Below are 25,454 nucleotides of genomic sequence, written 5' to 3'. Positions count from 1 at the left end.
CCCTAGAGATGGTGCGAAGGAGCTTTTAGCCAAGTTTTGAGATGAGGATTAAATGGTGTTAAATCTTAGATTTTGTTGATCACGGATAGAAATTGGAAAAACAGAAATCTTCGAATTTTAGAAACTTTATAAAACATCGACCTTTTAGACATAAGAAACCCTATAGATGGTATGAACGAGCTTTTAGCAATATTTTGGGATGAGGATGACATGGTATTGAATCATATATTTAGAATATGAAGGATGGAGATTAAAAATAGAAATTTTATAAAACATCAATCTTTTAGACCTAGAAAACCCTATAGATGGTGTCAAGGAGTTTTTAGCCAAGTTTTGAGATGAGGATTTGTTGATATTGAATCTTAGATTTAGTTGATAAATGATGGAGATTGAAAAAATAGAAAGTTTATTATTTTAGAAACTTTGTAAAACATCCATCTTTTGGACATAGGAGATCCTAGAGATAGTGTAAATGAGCTTTTAGCCAAGTTTTGAGATGACGATAAGATGGTATTGAATCTTAGATTTAGTTGAAGAATGATGAAAATTTGAAAAGTAGAAAGTTTCTTATTTTAGAAACTTTATTAAAAATCCACCTTTTAGACATAAGAAACCCTAGAGATGGTGTGAATGAGCTTTTGGCCAAGTTTGGTGATGAGGTTGCGATGATATTGAATCTTAGAATTAGTTGATTAAGTTTCTTATTTTAGAAAGTTTACAAGACATCAATATTTTAGACATAAGAAGCCCTATAGATGGTGTCAATGAGCTTTTAGCTATGTTTTGAAATGAGGATTTGATAGTATTGAAGCTTAAATTTAGTTGATCAAGGATGGAGATTGAAAAAATAGAAAATTTCTTATTATAGAAAACTTATAAGACGTCAATCTTTTAGACATAGGAAACCCAATAGATGGTGTCAAGGAGCTTTTAGCAAAGTTTTGGGATGAGAATTAGTTTTATTGGATCTTGGATTTAGTTGATCAAGGGTGGAGATTGAAAAATCGAAACTTTCTTATTTTAGAAACTTAATAAAACATACATATTTTAGACAAAGGAAACCTTAGAGATGGTGTGAAAGAGCCTTTAGCTAAGCTTTGAGATGAAGATGAGATGATATTTAATCTTAGATTTAGTTGATTGAGGATGGAAACTGAAGAAATTTAAAGTTTCTTATGTTAAAAACTTCATAAGACATCCTTTTTTTAGACATAGGAAAACCTCGAGATGGTGTTAAGGAGCTTTTAGCCAAGTTTTGAGATAAGGATGAGAACATATTGAATCTTAGATTTAGTTGATAAAAGATGGAGATAAAAAATATAAAGTTTCTTATTTTATAAACTTTATAAAACATCCATCTTTTAGACATTGGAAACCCTAGAGATGGTGTCATGGAGCTTTTAGCCAAGTTTAGGGATGAGAATGAGAGGGTATTGAATCTTAGAATTAATTGATTAAGGATAAAGATTCAAAAAAATAGAAAGTTTGTTATTTTAGAAACTTTATGAAACATCAATTTTTTAGACTTAGTAAACCCTAGATATGGTATAAAGTTGTTATTAGCCAGGTTCTGAATTGAGGATGAGATGATATTGAATCTTAGATTTAGTTGACGAAGGATGGAGATTGAAAAAATAGAAAGTTTCTTATTTTTCAAACTTTATAAAACATCCATCCTTTTGACGTATGAAACCCTAGAGATGGTGTCAAGGAGCTTTTAGCCAAGTTTTGGGAAGAGGTATAGATGGTATTTAATCTTAGATTTAGTTGATGAAAGATGGAGGTTGAAATAATAAAAAGTTTCTTATTTTAAAAACTTTATAAATTATTAATCTTTTAGACTTAGTAAACCCAAGAGAAGGTGTGAAGGAGCTTTTAACCAAGTTTTAAGATGATGATGAGATGATATTGAATCTTATATTTAGTGTGTGAAGGATGGAGATTGAAAAATAGAAAGTTTCTTCTTGTAGAATTTTTTTAAAAGATCTATCTTTTAGACAATAAAACCCGTAGAGATAGTGTGAAGGAGCTTTTAGCTAAGTTTTGAGATGAGGATGCGATGGTATTAAATCTTAGATTTAGTTGATGAAGGATGGGGATTGTAAAAAAAGAAAGTTTCTGAATTTAGAAACTATATAAAACATCGATCTTCTAAATATAGAAAACCCTAGAGATGATGTAAACGAGCCTTTAGCCATGTTTTGAGATGAGGATTAGATGGTATTGAATCTTAGATTTAGATGATTAAGGATAGAGATTGAAAAAATAGAAAGTTTCTGATTTTAGAATATTTATAAAACATGAAAATTTTAGACTTAGTATACCTTAGAGATGGTGTGAAAGAGCTTTTAGCCAAGTTTTGAGATGATGATGAGAGGATATTGTATCTTAGATTTAGTTGATTTTTTAGATGATTATGAGAGGGTATTGTATCTTAGATTTAGTTGATTAAACTTGGAGATTTAAAAAATAGAAAGTTTCTTATTTTAGAAACTTTATAAAACATCAATCTTTAAGACATAGGGAACCCTAGTGATGGTATCAAGGAGGTTTTAGCCATGTTTTGAGATGAGTATGAGATGATATTGAATCTTAGAATTTGTTGATAAAGGATGGAAATATAAAAATAAAAATTTTCTTATTTTAGATTTTAGAAACTTTATAAACATCCATCTTTTAGACATAAGAGACCCTAAATAAAGTCTCATGGTGCGTTTAGCCATGTTTTGGGAAGATGATAAGTTGACATTGAATCTTAGATTTAGTTGATAAAGGATGGAGATTGAAAAAATAGAAAGTTTCCTATTTTAAAAACTTTATAAAACAATAATCGTTTAGACATAAGAAACCTTTGAGATGGTGTCAAGGAGCTTTCAGCCAAATTTTGAGAAGATGATGGGATGATAGTGAATCTTAGATTTAGTTGATAAAAGATGGAGATTGTAAAAATAGAAAGTTTCTTATTTTAGAAACTTTATAAAACATCCATCTTTTATACATAAGAAAAGCTCCATGTCATCTTCATCCCAAAACTTGGCTAAAACATCTAAAACTTTATATTGATTCTTTATACAACACTCATCTTTCAGACGTAAGAAACCATAGAGATGATGTCAAGGCACTTTTACCCAAGTTTTGAGATGAGATAGAGAAGGTAATGAATCATAGATTTTGATGATGAAGGATGGAGATTGAAAAAATAGAAAGTTTCTTATTATAGAAACTTTATAAAACATCCATATTTAGGTAAAAGAATCCCTAGAGATGATGTCAAGGAGCTTTTAGATAAGTTTTGAGATGACGATGAGATGATATTGAATCCTAGATTTAGTTGATTGAGGATGGAGATTGAAAAAATATAAATTTTCTTAGTTTACAAACTTTATAAAATACCAACCTTTTAGACATAAGAACCCTAGAGAATGTGCATAGGAGCTTTTAGCCAAGTTTTGAGAAACGGATGAGATGGTACTGAAACTTAGATTTAGTTGATAAAAGATGAAGATTGAAAAAATAGAAAGTTTCTTAGTTTTAAAACTTTATAAAACATCCATCTTTTAAACATAGGAGAACCTAGAGATAGTGTTAAAGAGCTTTTAACCATGTTTTGGGATTAGGATGAGATGATATTTAATCTTAGATTTAGTTGATGAAGGATGGAGAAGGAAAGAATATAAATTTTCTTATTTTAAAAAGTTTATGAAACAACAATCTTTTAGACAAAGGAGAGCCTTGAGATGGTGTCAATGAGCTTTTAGTCAAGTTTTGGGGTGATGATGAGAAGGTAATGAATCTTATATTCAGTTGAGGAAGGTGGAGATTGAAAAAATAGAAAATTTCTTATTTTAGAAACTTTATAAAACATACATCTTTGAGACATAGGAAACCCTAGAAATGGTGTCAAGGAGCTTTTAGCCATGTTTTGGGATGAGAATGAGAGGGTATTGAATCTTAGATTTAGTTGATTAGGGATAGAGATTGAAAAAATAGAAGGTTTGTTATTTTAGAAACTTTATAAAACATCAATTTTTTAAACTTTATAAACCCTAGATATGGTGTAATGTTGTTATCAGCTAGATTTTGAAATGCGGATGAGATGATATTGAATCTTAGATTAAGTTGATAAAGGATTGAGATTGAAAAAATAGAAAGTCTGTTATTTTACAAACATTATAAAACAGCCATCCTTTAGACATAGGAAACCCTAGAGATGTTGTCATGGAGCTTTTAGTTAAGTTTTGAGATGAGGATGAGATGCTATTAAATCTTAGATCTAGTTGATGAAGGATGGAGATTTAAAAAATAAAAAGTTTCTTATTTTAGAAAGTTTATAAAATATCATTCTTTTAGACTTATTAAACCCTAAAGAAGTGCTAAGGGGGCTTTTAGCCACGTTTTAAGATGAGGATGAGATGATATTGCATCTTAGATTTAGTTGATGAAGGATAGAGATTGAAAAAATAGAAAGTTTCTTATTTTAAATTTTTTATAAAATATCTATCTTTTAGACATATAAAAACCTAGTGTTAGTGTTAAGGAGCTTTTAGCCAAATTTTGAGATTAGGATGCAATGGTATTGAATCTTAGATTTAGTTGATGAATGATGGAGATTGTAAAAACATCCATCTTTTAAACAGAGGAGCCCTAGAAATGGTGTCAAGGAGCTTTTAGCCATGGAGATTGAAAAAATAGAAAGTTTCTTAGTTTAGAAAGTTTATAAAACATCCATCTTTTTGACATAGGAAACCTTAGAGATGGTGTCATGGAGCTCTGTGGCAAGTTTTGGGATGAAGATGAGTTGGTTTTGAATCTTAGATTTAGTTGATGAAGGATGGAGATTGAAAAAATAGAAAATTTCTTATTTCAGAAACTTTATAAAACATCAATCTTTTAGACATAAGAAACCCTAGAGATGATGTCAACGAACTTTTAGCCAAGTTTTGAGACTAGGATGAGATGGTATTGAATCTTAGATTTAGTTGATAAAGGATGGAGATATAAAAAATAGAATGTTTCTATTTTTAGAAGCTTTATAAAACATCAATCTTTTAGACATAAAAAATCCTAGAGATGGTGTTAAGGAGCTTTTAGCCAAGTTTTGAGATGAGGATGAGATAGTATTGAATCGGAGATTTAGTTGATGGAGGATGGAGATTGAAAACCTAGAAAGTTTCTTATTTTAGAAATATTATAAGACATCAATCTTTTAGACTTAGTAAACCTTAGAGATGGTGTGAAGGATCTTTCATCCAAGTTTTCAGATGAGGATGAGATAGTATTGAATCTTAGATTTAGTTGATGAGGGTTGGAGATTGAAAAAATAAAAAGTTTCTTATTTTGAAAATTATATAGAATATCTATCCTTATGACATATAAAACCCTAGAGATAGTGTCAAGGAGCTTTTAGTCAAGTTTTGATATGAGGATGCGATGGTATTGAATCTTAGATTTAATTAATGAATGATGGAGATTGTAAAAAAAAGAAAATTTCTCATTTTAGAAACTTTATAAAATATCCATCTTTTAAGCATAAGACACCTTAGATATGGTGTCAATGAGCTTTTTACCACGTTTTGGGATGAGGATAAGATGATATTGAATCTTAGATTTAGTTGACGAAGGAAGGAGATTGACAAAATAAAAAGTTTTTTATTATAAAAACTTTATAAAACATCCATCTTTTAGAAATAGAAAACCGTAGAGATGGTGTAAAGGAGCTTTTAGCCAAGTTTTGAGATGATAATGAGAGGGCTTAGATTTAGTCGGTTAAAGATGAAGATTGAAAAAAAAAAGTTTCTTACTTTAAAAATTTTATAAAACATCCATCTTTTAGACATAGGAAACCATAGATATGTAATTAAGGAGCTTTTAGCAAGTTTTGAGATGATGATGAAATGATATTAAATCTTAGATTTAGTTGATGAAGGATGGAGAATGAAAAATTGAAAGTTTCTTATTTTAGAAACTGAAATACTCAAGAGGGGGGGTGAATTGAATTTAACTCAATATTAGACCTTTTCAAAATTACCTATGAACCCTAATTGGAATTTTTCTTCACTTAATTAAATATTTGGTTAGTGCAAATATAATTTGAAAAACAAAATGAAATGCTAAATCAAACAATAATGGAAATGCAAGAGTGAGAAATGACACACCGATATATAGTGGTTCGGCCAACGGCCTACTCCACTCTACTCAAGGTCGTACTTGAGGGATTCCACTATTGGAGACCTCCACGATGCCCGGCTCCGAGGCGGTTACAATTCCAAGGGATATTAAACAAGGATGCCCTTACACCTTTACAAAGACTCTCCTTCTCCGCCGAGTTCTAAGCGGTTGCTCTCTAGGGAATTAAAAACGGAATGCCCTAGCCACCTATACAAGATATGAAAGATTGATAGCTTGGCTTCTTCTTGAAAGCTTGATGCTCTTTGTAGATCCTTGATTGCTCTTCAATGATGGTTGCAAGTGAAAGCTCTAAAATCCCAACTCAAATAGATTTGCAAGTTGCAAGGCAAGTTTGGGGAAAACAAAATCTCAAGCAATAATAGGTTGCAAGTTTTCTTTGATGCTCAAAGATGTTTTTCAAATGATCAAGAGAGAGAGAAAAACTTCTCTACATATTGTATTTATAGCCTCTCCAAAGAATATGACCGTTTGGGGGTGGAAATATCAAAAAACAAGAATTAATTCAAATCCCAACGGCTATATTCTGAGCTGTCGCAGGGTTCTCGGAGTTCCGAGACAACGGCCAGAAAATGGAATTTTTCTACTGGACCATTTCTCGGAGTTCCGAGAAAATGTCCAGACGCTACTGGACCTTTTCTCGGAGTTCCGAGCTCGGAGCTCCGAGAAAAATCTCGGAGTTCCGAGAAGCCTAAAAATCCACATATTTTGAGATTTTATTTCTTGTTTGATTTTTGGCTTTTGGAACTCATCTCCTATGATTATTTTGGAATGTTTATGAGGGTCCCAACATGTTGGTCCACCACATAACCATTCACTAATCCATTTTAAGTTCTTAAGTGTTCTTTGAAAAACATTTTGAAAACACTTTGCCTTGACTTGGAAATCTAAAGAGAAATGATGTACAATGATACCTATGTAGCTTTCAACTTCTCTTTAGTCTTGGTCTTCAATTGATCTTCCATCTTGTGTATGCTTGCTTGAGAGATGAGGTGAGCTTCACTTAGCTCCTTTGACTCTTGTATGGGATATCTCCAAGCATGACCATGTTGTGTGTTGGTTTCTTCAATGATCAATCCTATCTCAAACACAACACTTCAAAGCAAATTGATTAGTATTCAAAAACACAATCAATTATGTTTAGAATCATCAAAACAAGATAGGAGAGTAGACCCTTGGGCTTACAATCTCCCCCTTTTTGATGATGACAAACAAAATTGATTATAAGGTGTGTGTGGAGTGACATAGCAGTAGGCAAGTGAATACTGGAACTCCCCCTCAATATATGCACACATATAAATGATACAAGTTATAAGCATGTGGTGCATATAGTCAATTGAATAGATAATCAATTTCAAACTTCTCCCCCTTTTGTCATCGACAGAAAGGGTGTAAAAAAATTAGGAGTGGATAACTCCCCCTACATCAATGCTTATGGTATAGAAATATATAACCAAGTAATGTACATATACCTGTACATGATCGAGATGTTGACATATGTCAAAATGTTAGGTATTTTAATTAAAGTGAAGATACCTCTCCAACTTAGAAAACTAAGAAGGCTAAGAATATCAATTGAGTGATTTTTAAGATTAGTATTTTACATCTCATTCATGCAGATACTACCAAACAAAGATGATATATATATAAACACTATATAGATAAGCTGGTGAAAGGCACAAAGTATTTATTTGGCAATTTCTTTGATTTGATCCGCACTCCATATGTTTAAGGCACTTCGGATATAACAAATTCTATCATCACTAAGGGGTTTTGTAAAGATATCCGCTAATTGATCTTCAGTGTTGATATATTTTAAGCAAATATCCCCTTTTTGTGAGTGATCTCTGATGAAGTGGTGCCTAATCTCAATGTGTTTTGTTCTTGAGTGTTGTATGGGGTTCTTTGTTAAGCTTATAGCACTAGTATTGTCACATTGGATGAGAATATTTTCCATTTTGATTGCATAGTCCATCAATCTGCTTTTCATCCATAGGACTTGAGCACAGCAAGCTCCAGCTGCCACATATTCTGCTTCTGTTGTGAACAGAGCTACTGAATTTTGCTTCTTGCTAAACCATGAAACAAGTGATTTACCCAAGAATTGGCAAGTCCCACTAGTGCTTTTCCTATCTACTCTACATCCAGCAAAGTCTGCATCTGAATATCCGATGAGAGTGAAGGAAGATGATCTTTCATACCACAGTCCTAGAGTTTGGGTTCCTCTTAAGTACTTGAAGATCTTCTTAACTGCTGATAGGTGAGATTCTTTAGGATCCGATTGAAATCGAGCACAGAGACAGACAGTAAACATAATGTCTGGTCTGCTGGCTGTCAAATAGAGCAAACTACCTATCATACCCCTATACAATTTCTGATCCACAGATTTGCCAAATTCATCTTTTTCTAGCTTAGCAGTAGTACTCATGGGAATTCTTGATGTCTTACTGCTATCCATGCCATACTTCTTTAATAACTCCTTTGTATATTTTTCTTGATTTAAAAATATTCCATTTTTGTATTGTTTAATTTGGAGTCCTAAGAAGTAGGTTAACTCTCCCATCATGCTCATTTCAAATTCATTTTTCATTAAGGTTGCAAATTCATCACACAATTTTTGATTAGTTGAGCCACAGATGGTATCATCCACATAGATTTGGACAAGGAGGATATCATGATTTTCTCTTTTGATAAATAAGGTTTTATCCACCTTTCCCATCTCGAATCCCTTTTCAACTAAGAAAGTGCAAAGCCTCTCATACCAAGCTCTATGAGCTTGCTTTAATCCATATAAAGCTTTATCAAGCCTGAAGACATGATTTGGATGTTTGAAGTCTTCAAAACCTGGAGGTTGCTCAACATACACTTCCTCTTGGATATAGCCATTTAGGAAGGCACTTTTGACATCCATTTGATATAGTTTAAATCCTTTATGAAATGCATATGCCAAAAGTATCCTAATAGCCTCCATACGGGCAACAGGAGCAAATGTCTCATCATAATCTATCCCTTCCTCCTGATTGTACCCTTGGGCTACAAGCCTAGCTTTATTCCTAGTGATAATTCCATTTTCATCCAATTTATTTCTATACACCCATCTCGTGCCAATGACTGGATGATCACTAGGTCTAGGCACTAGCCTCCACACTTTGTTCCTTTCGAATTGACTTAGCTCTTCTTGCATAGCCATCAACCAATATTCATCCTTTTCAGCTTCCTTGATGGATTTTGGTTCTAATTCGGATAGGAACGCCAAATTGTTATTCACACTACGATAGTATGATCTAGTTCTTACTGGCAATGTGGCATCACCTAAAATTTGGGATTCAGGATGATCTACCAATGTTCTCCTATCCCTAGGCAATGAGTCATCATCTTCATTTTCTACTTCCTCACTAGGTAATGTATGACTTGTTGATGCATGAGGAGGAGCACTCAATTTTGGAAAAAGATGTTCAATGGGTTCATCCTCATCATGTGGCATTTCTTGTGGTGTTGGCTCTCTTTCATCAAATGTCACATGCATGGATTCTTCTACTACTAGGGTTCTCCTATTAAATACTCTATATGCCTTGCTATGAGAAGAATACCCTAAGAATATTCCATCATCCGATTTCCTATCAAATTTGTGTAGATTATCTTTGATGTTTAAAATAAAGCATTTACATCCAAACACTCTAAAATAGCTTATATTTGGTTTCAAGTTTTTCCAAAGCTCATAAGGTGTTTTCTTAGAAATTGGCCTTAGATATACCCTGTTTATGATATAGCAAGCGGTGCTAACCGCTTCCGCCCAAAAATATCTAGGGAGATCATTTTCATGCAACATAGTTCTAGCCATTTCTTGGAGAGTTCGATTCTTTCTTTCTACTACTCCATTTTGTTGAGGTGTTCTAGGTGCGGAAAAATTATGTTTTATGCCATGTTCATTACAATAAGTGTCAAAATGTACATTTTCAAATTCAGTTCCATGATCACTTCTAATGTGGGAGATGGCAATACCTTTTTCATTTTGAATTTGATTGCACAATGTAAGAAAGTTTTCATAAGTTTCATCTTTATGTCCTAGAAATATGACCCATGTGAATCGTGAGTAGTCATCAACAACTACAAACACGTACCTCTTTCCACCTAGGCTACTAGTCTTCATTGGTCCAAAAAGATCCATATGAAGTAGCTCCAAGGGGTAGGAAGTTGAAATCATATTTTTAGGTGCAAATGAGCTTTTCAATTGTTTTCCTAATTGACAAGTTCTACAAATGTGATCCTTGATGAATTTGAACTTAGGCAATCCTCTAACACTTTCTTTTGAGGAGAGGGTCGAAATGAGATCCATTCCGGCATGACCCAACCTCCTATGCCATAGCCAAGAATCCTCACTAATGGCATTTAGACAAGTCACATTTTGGAGTCTAAGATCATCTAGTCCAATTGTATAAATGTTATTGTCTCTAGACCCTATGAATTTTACTTCTCCATTTATCTTATTTTTAACAATGCATTTATCGGGATTGAAGACAACTTCAAAACCATTATCACATAATTGACTAATGCTAATAAGATTATGGGACAAGCCATCAACAAATAGTACATCATGTATGGGAGAGGTAGAGTTACCTATGGTGCCTTCACCTTTGACTTTTCCTTTCTTATCATCTCCAAAGGTAACGTCTCCACCATCCTTAAGCGATAGGGATGCGAATTGAGTAAGGTCTCCGGTCATATGTCTAGAGCATCCACTATCAAGGTACCATGTGTTCTTCTTGTTATGGCTTTTAAGGCATACCTACATATGAATAGGCAAGTGAGATCCCTTAGGTACCCAAATCTTCCTAATCTTGCTATGTTCATTTGTTTTCACATTAGAGTTCAACTTAATCTTATCTTGTTTAGCATTTAAGCAAGCAACCTTGTAATGACCTTCTAAACCACAATAAAAGCAAATTTTGGTACCGCTAGAAGAAACCTTTTCAAGTTTAGTTTTATAGTTGGATATTGTGGTGTTCCATTTATGTCCAAGTCCACTTTTGTCACTTGACATTCTTTGAAGATTTACAAGCCTATCCAATTTTAATGAACTATTTTCAAATTTTTCAAAAAGTTTCTTTAGTTCATCATACTCAAAAGATAATCTACCATTTTCATGCTTTAGATTGTTGTTTTCATTTGAGAGTTCTTGTCGGTTTTTATTTAAGATTTTGATAGAAGCATTTAACTCATGAATTTCTACTTTGTATTTTTCATTCTTATCATCTAAAAATTCATGATCCTTTTTTAACCAACCAAATTCTTTTGTCATGTTAGCAAGAGAATTTTCAAGTGATGCAATTTTATCAAATTGAATTTCAAATTCATCATTTGCATTTTGTAGGGAATCAAGAACTTCTTTTAAAACAATAACATCATTTAAAGTGTTTACCTCATTGTTGTCGTTTGTTGAGGCCATGAAGCATACGTTCCTTGCTATCAAGCAATCTTCGCCATCATTTTGTTCGCCTTCGCTTTCAATTTCTTCATCCCACGTGGCGGTCATTCCTTTCTTGCCTTCTCTTCTCTTGAAGCGGTTGTTTGAAGTGAGTTCATTGTTGAGTGGACAATCCGGGCGAATGTGTCCAAGCTTCTTGCAACCGTAACATCGTGGTTGAGAAGATCCATCACCGAGTTCTTCTTTCTTCTTGAATGGAGGGTTTGTCCTTCTATTTCTCATCCCTCCCATGTTCCTTTGCAAGAATTTGATCCTTCTTGTTAGGAGGGCAACTTCATCTTCCATGTCTTCTTTTGCATCTTCATTTTCACCTACATTACAAGCAAAAGCAATTCCTTTTCCTTTTTCGATTTTAGTTTCGATTTCGGGTGCTTTTGTTTTGGAAATCATTTCATGGGTGATCAAGGACCCTATTAGTTCATCTAGGTTCAATGTGTTCATGTCCTTGGCTTCGGTGATTGCGGAGGTTTTGGATTCCCAAGACAAAGGTAAGGACCTAAGGATTTTAGTCACTAAATCTCTATTGGAAAATTGTTTTCCAAGACCCCTTAATCCATTTACAAGATTGGTGAATCTAGTGTACATGTCGGCAATTGTTTCATCGGATGTCATTTGAAAGAGTTCGTATTGCCGAAAAAGATGGTTCATTTTAGATTCTTTTACTTGATTGGTTCCCTCATGGGTGACTTCTAAAGTGACCCAAATTTCCTTAGCCGAATTCAAATTTGATACTCTATTAAATTCTCCGGGAGATAGAGCACAAATAAGAGAATTCATGGCTTTGGCATTATAATTCGAAGCTTGTTGTTCGGCTTCGGTCCAATCATTTAAATTTCTTGTGGGTAAGATGTATTCATTATTAATTGCTCTCCACATTTGATAGTCTTGGGTTAAAAAGATTTTCATTTTGGTTTTCCAAAAACCATAGTTTGTTCCATCAAAATAGGGTGGCCTAGTGTTTGAATAACCTTCATGGTGTTGAGGGTAGTTTGCCATTTTAGAATCTTTACTCTATACCGGTTAGGGTTTTCTAAAAATTAGAGACGAGGCTCTGATACCAATTGAAATACTCAAGAGGGGGGGTGAATTGAATTTAACTCAATATTAGGCCTTTTCAAAATTACCTATGAACCCTAATTGGAATTTTTCTTCACTTAATTAAATATTTGGTTAGTGCAAATATAATTTGAAAAACAAAATGAAATGCCAAATCAAACAATAATGGAAATGCAAGAGTGAGAAATGACACACCGATATATAGTGGTTCGGCCAACGGCCTACTCCACTCTACTCAAGGTCGTACTTGAGGGATTCCACTATTGGAGACCTCCACGATGCCCGGTTCCGAGGCGGTTACAATTCCAAGGGATATTAAACAAGGATGCCCTTACACCTTTACAAAGACTCTCCTTCTCCGCCGAGTTCTAAGCGGTTGCTCTCTAGGGAATTAAAAACGGAATGCCCTAGCCACCTATACAAGATATGAAAGATTGATAGCTTGGCTTCTTCTTGAAAGCTTGATGCTCTTTGTAGATCCTTGATTGCTCTTCAATGATGGTTGCAAGTGAAAGCTCTAAAATCCCAACTCAAATAGATTTGCAAGTTGCAAGGCAAGTTTGGGGAAAACAAAATCTCAAGCAATAATAGGTTGCAAGTTTTCTTTGATGCTCAAAGATGTTTTTCAAATGATCAAGAGAGAGAGAAAAACTTCTCTACATATTGTATTTATAGCCTCTCCAAAGAATATGACCGTTTGGGGGTGGAAATATCAAAAAACAAGAATTAATTCAAATCCCAACGGCTATATTCTGAGCTGTCGCAGGGTTCTCGGAGTTCCGAGACAACGGCCAGAAAATGGAATTTTTCTACTGGACCATTTCTCGGAGTTCCGAGAAAATGTCCAGACGCTACTGGACCTTTTCTCGGAGTTCCGAGGAAACTCTCGGAGTTCCGAGCTCGGAGCTCCGAGAAAAATCTCGGAGTTCCGAGAAGCCTAAAAATCCACATATTTTGAGATTTTATTTCTTGTTTGATTTTTGGCTTTTGGAACTCATCTCCTATGATTATTTTGGAATGTTTATGAGGGTCCCAACATGTTGGTCCACCACATAACCATTCACTAATCCATTTTAAGTTCTTAAGTGTTCTTTGAAAAACATTTTGAAAACACTTTGCCTTGACTTGGAAATCTAAAGAGAAAGGATGTACAATGATACCTATGTAGCTTTCAACTTCTCTTTAGTCTTGGTCTTCAATTGATCTTCCATCTTGTGTATGCTTGCTTGAGAGATGAGGTGAGCTTCACTTAGCTCCTTTGACTCTTGTATGGGATATCTCCAAGCATGACCATGTTGTGTGTTGGTTTCTTCAATGACCAATCCTATCTCAAACACAACACTTCAAAGCAAATTGATTAGTATTCAAAAACACAATCAATTATGTTTAGAATCATCAAAACAAGATAGGAGAGTAGACCCTTGGGCTTACAGAAACTTTATAAAACATCAATCTTTTAGACTTAGTAAACTGTAGAGATGGTGTTAAGGATCTTTTAGCTGTGTTTTAAGATGACGATAAGAGGGTATTGAATCTTAGATTTAGTTGATGAAGGATGGAGATTGAAAAATTAGAAAGTCTCTGATTTTTAAAACTTTATAAAACATCCATTTTTTAGACGTAAGAGACCCTAGGGATGGTGTCAAGGAGCTTTTAGCCATGTTTTGGGATGACGGTAAGATGATATTTTATCTTAGATTTACTTGATGAATGATGGAGATTGAAAAAATTGAAAGTTTCTTATTATAGAAACTTTATAAAAAATTCAACTTTTAGACATAAGAAACCCTAGAGATGGTGTGAAGGAGCTTTTAACCAAGTTTTGGGATGAGAAAGAGATGGTATTTAATCTTAGATTTAGTTGACGACGGATGGAGATTGAAAAATATAAAGTTTCTTATTTTAGAAACTTTATAAAAGATCTATCTTATAGTCCTAGAAAACCATATAGATGGTGTCAAAGTGCTTTTAGCTGAGTTTTGAGATGAGGATTAGATGGTTTTGAATCTTAGATTTAGTTGATAAAGGATGGCGATTGAGAAAATAAAATGTTTCTTATTTTAGAAACTTTATAAAACAACAATCTTTTGGACATAGGAAATCCAATACCAACTAAATCGTAGAGATGGTGTCAAGGAGCTTTTAGCTTTGTTTTGAGATGAGGATGAGATGATATTGAATCTTTGATTTAGTTGATGAAGGATGGAGATTGAAATAATATAGAGTTTTTTTATTTCAGAAACTTATAAAACATCCATCTTTCAGACATACGAAACACTAGAGTTGGTGTCAAGGTGCTCTTAACCAAGTTTTGGGATGAGGATGAGATGGTACTGAATCGTAGATTTAGTTGGTGAAGGATGGAGATTGAAAAATAGAAAGTTTCTTATCTTAGATACTTTATAAAACATCCATCTTTTAGACAAAGGAAACCGTAGAGATGGTGTGAAAATGCTTTTAGCTAAGTTTTGAGATGAGGATGAGATGATATTGAATCTTTGATTTAGTTGATGAAGGATGGAGAATGAAAAAATAGAAAGTTTCTTATTTTAGAAGATTATAAAACATCCATCTTTTAGAAAAAATACAGATGGTGTCAAGGAGATTTTAGCCAAGTTTTGGGATTGAGAATGATAGAGTATTGAATTTTAGATTTAGTCGATGACGGATGCAGATTGAAAAATTAAAAGTTTCTTATTTTAGAAACTTTATAAAACATCATTCTTTATGACATTGGAAACCCTACAGATGATGTCAACGAGCTTTTAGCCAAGCTTTGGGATAAGAATGATAGAGTGTTGAATCATAGATTTAGTTGATTATGTATAGAGATTGAAAAAAATAGAAAGTTTCTTATTTTAGAAACTTTATAAAAATCCATCTTTTAGACATAGGAAATCCTAGAGATGGTGACAAGGAGCTTTTACCCAAGTTTTGAGGTAAGGATGAAATGGTATTGAATTTTAGATTTAGTTGATAAAGGATGATAATGGAAAGAATAGAAAGTTTTTTATTTTAGAAACTTTATAAGACATCCATCTTTTAGATATAGGAAACCCTATAGATGGGGTCATGGAGCTTTTAGCTCAGTTTTGAGATGAGGATGAGATGGTATTGAATCTTAGACTTAGTTGATAAATGATGAAGATTGAAAAAATAGAAGGTTTCTTATTTTAGAAACTTCATAAAACATCCATCTTTTAGAGATAAAAAATCCTAGAAATGAAGTCAAGGTGCTTTTAGCGAAGTTTTGGGGTGAGGATGAGATGGTATTGAATCGTTGATTTAGTTGGTGAAGGAAGGAAATTGAAAAATAGAAAGTTTATTTTTTTAGAAACTTTATCAAACATCCATCTTTTAGACATATGAAACCCTAGAGATGATGGTATTTAATCGTAGATCTAGTTGGTGAATGATGGATATTGAAAAATAGAAGGTTTCATATTTTAGAAACTTTAGAAAACATCCATCTTTTAGACATAGGAAACCTTAGAGATTGTGTGAAGGAGGTTTTAGCTATGTTTTGAGATGCGGATGTGATGATAGTGAATCTTACATTTAGTTGATTAAGGAGTGAGATTGAACAAAAAAAGTTTCTTATTTTAAAAATTGTATAAGACATCAATCTTTTAGGCATATGAAAGCCTACAGATGGTGTGAGGGAGCTTTTAGCTAAGTTTTGAGATGATGATGAGATAGTATTGAATCTTATATTTTGTTGACAAATGATTAAGATAGAAAAAATAGAAAGTTTCTTATTTTAGAAACTTTATAAAACTTCCATCTTTTAACGATGTTGTGGTATAACGATGAGATGATACTGAATCTTAGATTTAGTGGATGAAGGATGTGAATTGAAAGAAATAGAAAGTTTCTTTTTTTAGAAACTTTATAAAACATCAGCTTTTAGACATATGAAACCTTAGAGATAATGACAACGAGCTTTTAGCCAAGTTTTGGGATAAGAATGACAAGATACTAAATCATAGATCTAGTTGATTAAGTTTGGAGATTGAAAAGATAGAAAGTTTCTTATTTTAGAAAATTTATAAAAATCCATCTTTTAGATATAGGAAACCCTAGAGATGGTGTCAACGAGCTTTTAACCAAGTTTTCGGATGACGATGAGATGATAATGAATCTTAGATTTAGTTGACGATGGATGGAGATTAAAAAAATAGAAAGTTTTTTATTTTAGAAACTTTATAAAACAACAATCTTTTAGACATAAGAAACCCCATATCAACTAAATCTTAGAGATGGTGTCAAGTAGCTTTTAGCTATGTTTTGGGATGAGGATAAGATGATATTGAATCTTTGATTTAGTTGATGAAGGATGGAGATTGAAATAGTAGAAAGTTTCTTATTTTAGAAACTTATAAAACATCCATCTTTTAGACATAGGAAACCCTAGAGATGGTGTCAAGGTGCTTTTAGCCAAGTTTTGGGATGATGATGAGATGGTATTGAATCATAGATTTAGTTGGTGAAGGATGGAGACGTAAAGATAGAAAGTTTCTTATTTTAGAAACTTTGTAAAACATCCATCTTTTAGACATTGGAAATCCTAGAGATGGGGTGAAAGAGCTTTTAGCTAAGTTTTGAGATGATGATGAGATGATAATGAATCTTTGATTTAGTTGATGAAGGATGGAGATTGAAAAAATAGAAAGTTTTTAATTTTAGAACCTTATAAAATATCCATCTTTTAGACATATGTGACCCTAGAGACGGTGTCAAGGGGATTTTAGCCAAGTTTTGGGATGAGAATGTGAGAGTATTGAATCTCAGATTTAGTTGATGACGGATGGATATTGAAAAATAGAAATTTTTTTATTTTAGAAACTTTATAAAACATCCATCATTTAGACATAAGAAACCCTTGAGATGATGTTAACGAGCTTTTATTTAAGTTTTAGGATAAGAATGAGAGAGTATTGAGTCATAGATTTAGTTGATTTAGTGTAGAGAATGAAAAAAATAGAAAGTTTCTTACTTTTGAAACTTTATAAAAATCCATCTTAGACATAGAAAATCCTAGAGATGGTGACAAGATGCTTTTACCCAAGTTTTGATATGAGGATGAGATGGTATTGAACCTTACATTTAGTTGATAAAATTTAGAGATGGAAAAAGTAAAAAGTTTCTTATTTGAGTAACTTTATAAGACATTCATCTTTTAGACATAGGAAACCCTAGAGATGGGGTCGAGGAAATACCTCAGTTTTGAGATGAGGATGAGATGGTATTGAATCAAATTTAGCTGACAAATGACGAAGATTCGAAAACAAGAAAGTTTCTTATTTTAGAAACTTTATAAAACATCCATCTTTTAGACATAAAAAATTCTAGAGATGGTTTCAAGGAGCTTTTAGCTAAGTTTTCAGATGAGGATGGGATGATATTGAATCTTTGATTTAGTTAATGAAGGATGGAGATTGACAAAATAGAAAGTTTCTTATTTTAGAAACTTTTAAAACATCAATCTTTTAGACATAGGAAACCGTAGAGATGGAGTCAAGGGGCTTTTAGCCAAGTTTTGGGATGAGGATGAGATGGTCTTCAATCTTAGATTTAGTTGGGGAAGGATGGCAATTGAAAAATAGAAAGTTTTTTTTTAGAAATTTTATAAAATATTCAATTTTCAACATAAGATACCGTAAAGATGGTGTCAAGGAGCTTTTAGCCAAGTTTTGGGGTGAGGATGAGATGGTATTGAATCGTAGATTTAGTTGGTGAATGATGGATACTGAAAAATAGAAAGTTTCGTATTTTAAAAACTTTAGAAAACATCCATCTTTTAGACTTAGGAAACCCTAGAGATGGTGTTAAGGAGGTTTTAGCTAAGTTTTGAGAAGTAGATGAGATGATATTGAATCTTAGATTTAATTGCTTAAGGGGTGAGATTGAAAAAAAAGTTTCTTATTTTAGAAAACTGTATAAGACATCAATCTTTTAGACAGAGGAAACCCTACAGATGGTATGACGGAGCTTTTAGCTAAGTTTTAAGATGAGGATGAGATGATATTGAATCTTATATTTAGTTGATTAATGATGAAGATTGAAAAAATAGAAAGTTTTTTATTTTAGAAACTTTATAAAACATCCATCTTTTAGAGATAGAAGACCCTAGACACGATGTCAAGCAGCTTTTAACCATGGATAACGATGAGATGATACTGAATCTTAGATTTAGTTGATGAAGGATGTGAATTGAAAAAATAGAAAGTTTCTTCTTTTAGAAACTTTATAAAACATCAATCTTTTAGACATAGGAAACTCTAGAGATGATGTCAACGAGCTTTTAGCCAAGTTTTGGGATAAGAATGAGAAGACACTGAATTGTAGATTTAGTTGATTAAGTATGGAGATTGAAAAAATAGAAAGTTTCTTATTTTAGAAAATTTATAAAAATCCATCTTTTAGACATAGGAAACCTTAGAGATGGTGTCAAGGAGCTTTTAGCCATATTTTGAGATGAGGATGAGATTGTATGGAATCTTAGATTTAGTTGATAAAGGAAAGAGATGGAAAAAATAGAAAGTTTCTTATTATTGAAACTTTATAAAACATCCATCTTTTAGACTTATGAAACCCTATAGTTGTTGTCAACGAGCTTTTAGCCAAGTTGTGGGATGAGAATGAGAAGACACTGAATTGTAGATTTAGTTGATGAAGGATGGAAATTGAAAAACTAGAAAGTTTCTTATTTTAGAAACTTTATCAACATCCTTCTTTTAGACATAGGAGAACCTAGAGACGGTGTCAAGAAGCTTTTAGCCATGTTTTGGGATGAGATGATATTGAATCTTAGATTTAGTTGATTAAGGACGGAGATTGGAAGAATAGAAAGTTTCTTTTTTTGGAAACTTTGTAAAACATTCATCTTTTAGACATAGGAAACCCCAGAAATGATGTCAATGAGCTTTAAGCTAAGTTTTTGGATGAGAAGTAGAGGTACTGAATCTTAGATTTAGTTGATGAAGGATGGAGATTGAAAAATTAGAAAGTTTCTTATTTTAGAAACTTTAAAAAACTTCAATCTTTTAAACATAAGAAACCCTAGAGATGGTGTTAAGGTGCTTTTAGCCAAGTTTCAGGATAAGGATCAGATGATATTGATCGTAGATTAAGTTGGTGAGGGATGGAGATTGAAAAATAGAAAGTTCCTGAAATACAAGGTGACAACCCAAGAGGGGGGTGAATTGGGTAATTAACAATTTGGGGCTTAATTAATTGGATTCCTAAAATCAATTTACCAATTAAGCCTTAACATGTTTAACCCTTGATCAATTAATAGAGATATTAAGAGTTAGGGTTTGGATGTTACTTTAAACATGCATTCACTAACCCTTGTTTGATTAAAATATAGATACAAGTTGGGTTAGAGATTACCAATCACCACAATGTGCAAATGAGAAGGAGAAGAAGAAAGCATCCACAAGGTATAAGATTTATAGTGGTTCGGTCACAACTTGACCTAAGCTACTCTTCCAAGTTTTTGTCCTTGGGATTCTTCACTAACCACTAAGATTCTTCAAAGGGCGAATCTCAAAGCCTTACACCAACTCTTTCTTCAAAGGGATTACACCCTTTTCTGCACGAAGCCTTTCCGAGGACACCTTCCTCGTACACTTGATTTACCTTTCTTTTCTGGCCAAATCGGAGATCCTCAAACATAGAATGAAGAAATAAAAAGAAAGAAACTCTCAATGCCTCTTGATAGGCGGATTACAAAGTTGTAAGCTCACAAACTCTCCATAGAATATATCCAATTGTAAAGCCTATGGAAATCCTCTTGATAGAATGTGAAAATGCAAATTCAAAGAGGTTTAACCTTTCATATAAAAGTTTTGGTTCGGTCACATCTTGACAAAGGTTATGTAGAAAGGTTTGGATAGTGTATATATAGCCCACAAGGAAATATTCAAGGAAATATGACTGTTTGGGGGTAAAACTGTAATTTACAGGGTTAAAAAAGTCAACCTGCGAAAGCCCCAACGGATCATTTCCCAGTCGCGGCGGTCGACCGAGGCACGACGGTCGCCCGCCCTTATCGGGCTCTTAATTTGAAATTCAAAATTCATACTGGCGCGGTTGACTGGCCCAATGGCGGTCGCCCGGCGAGGGCTTACTGTTTGAATTTAATTTTCGCTCAAAACACTATCACAGTCGACCGGACCCATGGAGGTCGACCGCCCACACCATATTGGATTGCTTTTATTTTGAACAGAAACGTATCCGTGGTCGCCCGGCTTGCCCCGGTCGATCGGCCCGATAAATTTTGAGATAACCTGGATTTTCAGGTTCCATCCCGTGGTCGCCCGGCATAGCCCGGTCGACCGGCCTTGAGTGAAATTCCATTTTAACTTTAAAATCCAGGGGCTTTTGGGCTACGGTCTTTTGGCTTTAGTCCAAGATTTTCAAACACATTTTTGAGTGTGTTGATGGTTTTCAAAGATGCAAAATGTTAAGTATAAAAACCATTTTGAAAACCTTTTGAAAGTGCATTTTATATAAAATCAGGAGGACTCCAAATACATTCTAAAAATAAGAACCTTGAGTCTTCTTGGAATGTCTTGGCTCCTTTGTACTTTCTTGGACTTATTCGGCTTGAGTGAACATTTTGACCTTGTCTTGGCTCTTGTGACATCCTCCAATCTTCACTACATGTTGTGAGGTGCTTGAGGTGTCACCAATGACTTGTTCAACTCGAAGCTTCTTCTTGACACTTGCTTAGGAACTTGTGGGATCTTCATGATGAGCTTCTTTACTTGAGCATCTTCAAATGAGGATGACTCCAAAGTAGGTGCAAGCTCTTGGTTCCTTTGATCCTTGATCCACAAGTCATGTGTTGTGTTGAGTTGTGTAATGGCGATATAGCATATCAAATTCCTGTGTATAGCACAACATCTCAAAGCAACACATTAGTCTGATAGTGCTAATCAATTTGTGTTTGCTAGTATCAAAACAAGAAGGTAAGGTGAATGATTGAACCCATGTGCACCCTTGGGCTTACATTCACCCCCTTTTTTATGATGGCAAACAAATTGATTAGGGAGGTAGGAGATATCATGATAATGGATATTAAACATGAATATGATATACACAATGGAGCATAGCTCCCCCTCTCTATATGCACATTAATAACTGTAAAACATATGGTGCATATACAATTGGACTAACTAATCAATTCCCAAAATTCGCCCCCTTTTGGCAACAGCAAAAAGGTAGGAATTAACAAGTGAAAGTACAAGTGGGGTGTCAAGAGGAATAATAGCTTTCTAAGCTATGTGCCTTGTATATGATATATCATTGAAGCACTAAGAATGATTATCAAAGAGAAAATAAAAGTGAAATGCATGATAAGCCATTTTTTTTATTTTTGTGATCAAATGATTTGCAAGTTAAGCACAACAATAGGGGCAATAAACCATGTGAGCACATCACATTGGTCTATATAATCATGAATATATAACCATGGGGATTTCTTATCAAAGGATAGAGAAGTCTCTTCCTGAGCATCAACATGCTCAGAACTATAACATAACTTTTGAGTTTAACTTTGTTTGACCCTAAATGATTATACATTTGTAAGTGAAAAGCTCCCTCTGATTATATGCGATTAATTTAAATGTAATTGTCTCTAGCACATAAGCCCATGATTTTTTATCACTTTATCCATTTCAATTTTTGCTCCATTCAAATGAGAAGTATACTTTGAATTAGAATGGGTGATTATTAGACATAGGATTATAAAGTTGAAACAACTACATTCTAATAAAAACATGGATACCAAAAGAGTAAACAATAAAATGAGTACATATGCATGGCAACCAAAAGAACTCATGTATATATAAAGATGAGACAGGAATAGATCCCATATACATGAATGAATGATGGAAGAGACACACCCTCTTCACATCATCAACCAAAATAAAAATATAAAAAGCCCCTTACTGGGCAGATATCCTATACATCCATAATCATGCCTCACAAGGCATACCCATCCACATATCATAAAGCCCATACTGGGCATGTGCAAACCAAAACAAAAGGCCACATCGGGCATAACCATCATCCATGAAGAAAATAAACATAATGTCTGAAAGCCCATACTAAGCGAGAAGAAGGAATCAAGAAATATGATCAAGCAGCTATAAGATGTGATCAACTGCAGCTGCTGCCGAGAAGGTGATGGTCATCTGTCAATCCTGAGGAGGAGGATGATGCTCACGGGGTGGAGACCGATAGGTGTAGTATCTGGTGGACTAACTCCTCTAATACGCCTGCATCATCTCCCTATGATGCCTCGCCATAAGCTGCATAAGACTCTCATGATCAGAGGCTCTCTGGCTCTCTGCAATCGTAAAAGCAGTGGAGACTATATCAAAACCAGTCGTGAGAGTGTCCTTGCCGGTCCTCAAGGATGCAATGTCTCTGGCTAGAGCTTCATATGAGCTAGTGGTGGGAGCTTGGCACTGCTAAGCCTGTGCTTGCGCATGTGTTATACTCTGCTGCGGCGTCAAGGCCACTCATTCAGCTTCATCCACGGCCTCATCAATACCATCCTGTCCAACCATACTAGGTCCACCTACTCCAGGTAGAGGAATTCTCATAAGGGTAATGGTGGAGTGGTTGAGCGGAGGATCAGGGTTTGTTGAGAAGACTTTTTCTAGATTCATCTTATGAAGCCTTAGGAGTTTAGTAATTTGCATCCCATACGGTAGGCCACCCTGTCCTCTTTTGACTGCCTCATCCATATACCCCAACATGATGAAGCCTAAACGTAATTGGATCTTTTTCATAATGCAATAGATTATGAGGGCTTCAAAGGGCTTCACTGCATCAAAATTTCTTGCTCTAGGGGTGATATTGTATACTACAACTTTATGAACCACTCTAGCTGCATCATTCATTGTGCTAGCCTTGATGTTTAACTTATCCTTTGGAGGAGCAACACCTAATGTCTCATATACTTCTTCGCTTGAAAAATAATTTTCTATTTTGTCTTTCCCAAAAAAAAAAAGATCTTCTTTCCTGCATTAGGTATGTCAAGCCAAGCACAGAAGTTTTTCCAATTTAACCCAAATTTGTCTCCTTGAAGATGGGTATTCATCACTACTCCTTCATAGGAAATTTTCAAATTGGCATAAACATACATAACTAACTCAAGATAGACTGGAGCACTATAGACTAGAAGAAGAAGGACCAACCTTGGAATTCAAAAAGTGATAGAAGATCAAATTTGTTAAAATCTTGAAAAATAACCTTTCGTCCTGAGATGACAACTCGATCTATGAATGTTTGGTAACGTTCCTTAGATTTGGTTGATGAAGGATGGAGATTGAAAAAATAGAAAATTTCTTATTCTAGAAACTTTATAAGACATCAATCTTTTAGACATATGAAACCCTAGAGATGGTGTCAAGGAGCTTTTAGCTAAGTTTTGAGATGAGGATGAGATGATATTAAATCTTAGATTTAGTTAATGAAGGATGGAGACTAAAAAACTAAAAAGTTTCTTATTTTAGAAACTTTATAAGACCTCAATCTTTTAGACATAAGAACCACTAGAGATGGTGTCAAGGAGCTTTTAGCCTAGTTTTTAGATGAGGATCAGAGGGTATTGAATCTTAGATTTAGTAGATAAAGGATGGAGATTGAAAAAATAGAAAGTTTCTTATTTTAGATACTTTATAAAATATCCATCTTTTACACATAAGAGACCCTAGAGACGGTGTTAAGGAGATTTTTACTATGTTTTGGGGTGAGGATGAAATGATCTTGAATCTTAGATTTAGTTGATGAAGGATGGAGATTGAAAAAATAGAAAGTTTATTATTCTACAGATTTTATAATACATCCATCTTTTAGTTATAGGAACCCTAGAGATGATGTCAACGAGCTTTTAGCCAAGTTTTGGAATGAGAATGAGAGGGTACTGAATCATAGATTTAGTTGATGAAGGATAGAGATTAAATAAATAGAAAGTTTCTTACTTTTGAAACTTTAAAAAACATACGTCATTTAGACAAAGGAAACCCTAAAGATGGTGTTAAGGTGCTTCGAGCCAAGTTTTGGGATGAGGATGAGATGGTATTGAATCGTAGATTTAGATGGTGAAGAATAGATATTGAAAAATAAGAAGTTTCTTATTTTAGAAACTTTGTAAAACATCCACCTTTTAGACATAGGAAACTTTATATATGGTGTCAACGAGCTTTTTGCCAAGTTTTTGAGATGAAGATTAGATGTTATTGAATCTTAGATTTAGTTGATCAAGGATGGAGATGGTAAAATTGAAAGTTTCGTATTTTAAAAACTTTATGAAACATCACTATTTAAGACATAGGAAACCCTATAAATGGTGTCAAGGAGCTTTTAACTAAGTTTTGAGATGAGGATTATATGTTATTTAATTTTTGATTTATTTGAACAAGGATGGAGATTGAAAAAATAGAAAGTTTCTAATTTTAAAAACTTAGGAAAACATCATTCTTTTACACATAGGAAACCTTGGAGATGGTGTCAAGGAGCTTTTAGCTAAGTTTTGATATGCAGATGAGATGATATTGAATCTTAGATTTAGTTGATGAAGGCAAGAGATTGAAAAAAAATGAAAGTTTCTTATTTTAGGAACTGTATAAGACATCAATCTTTTAGACATAAGAAACCCTACAGATAGTGTGAATGAGCTTTTAGCCAAGTTTAGAGATGGGGATGA

At 33.8% G+C, this 25,454-nt stretch overlaps 1 protein-coding gene across 1 annotated transcript in view; it reads left to right on the top strand.

Moving 5' to 3' along the window:
- Positions 1–23,175, top strand: part of LOC143891683 (uncharacterized) — a 93,635-nt gene extending 70,460 nt beyond the window's left edge. Inside the window, exon 5 of the mRNA XM_077396225.1 lies at positions 22,908–23,175. Within this exon, the coding sequence (XP_077252340.1) occupies positions 22,908–23,175 (268 nt within the window). The remainder of the gene's footprint in view (positions 1–22,907) is intronic.
- The last annotated feature ends 2,279 nt before the right edge of the window (positions 23,176–25,454 follow it).

This window comes from Tasmannia lanceolata, unplaced genomic scaffold (genome assembly GCF_043159265.1).
Source record: "Tasmannia lanceolata isolate RefF3 unplaced genomic scaffold, GAP_Taslan_0.1 ptg000015l, whole genome shotgun sequence".
In the NCBI taxonomy this organism is placed as follows: Eukaryota; Viridiplantae; Streptophyta; class Magnoliopsida; order Canellales; family Winteraceae; genus Tasmannia; species Tasmannia lanceolata.
Note: the sequence above shows the minus strand (reverse complement) of the source record. Positions and strands in the feature narration are given on the sequence as shown.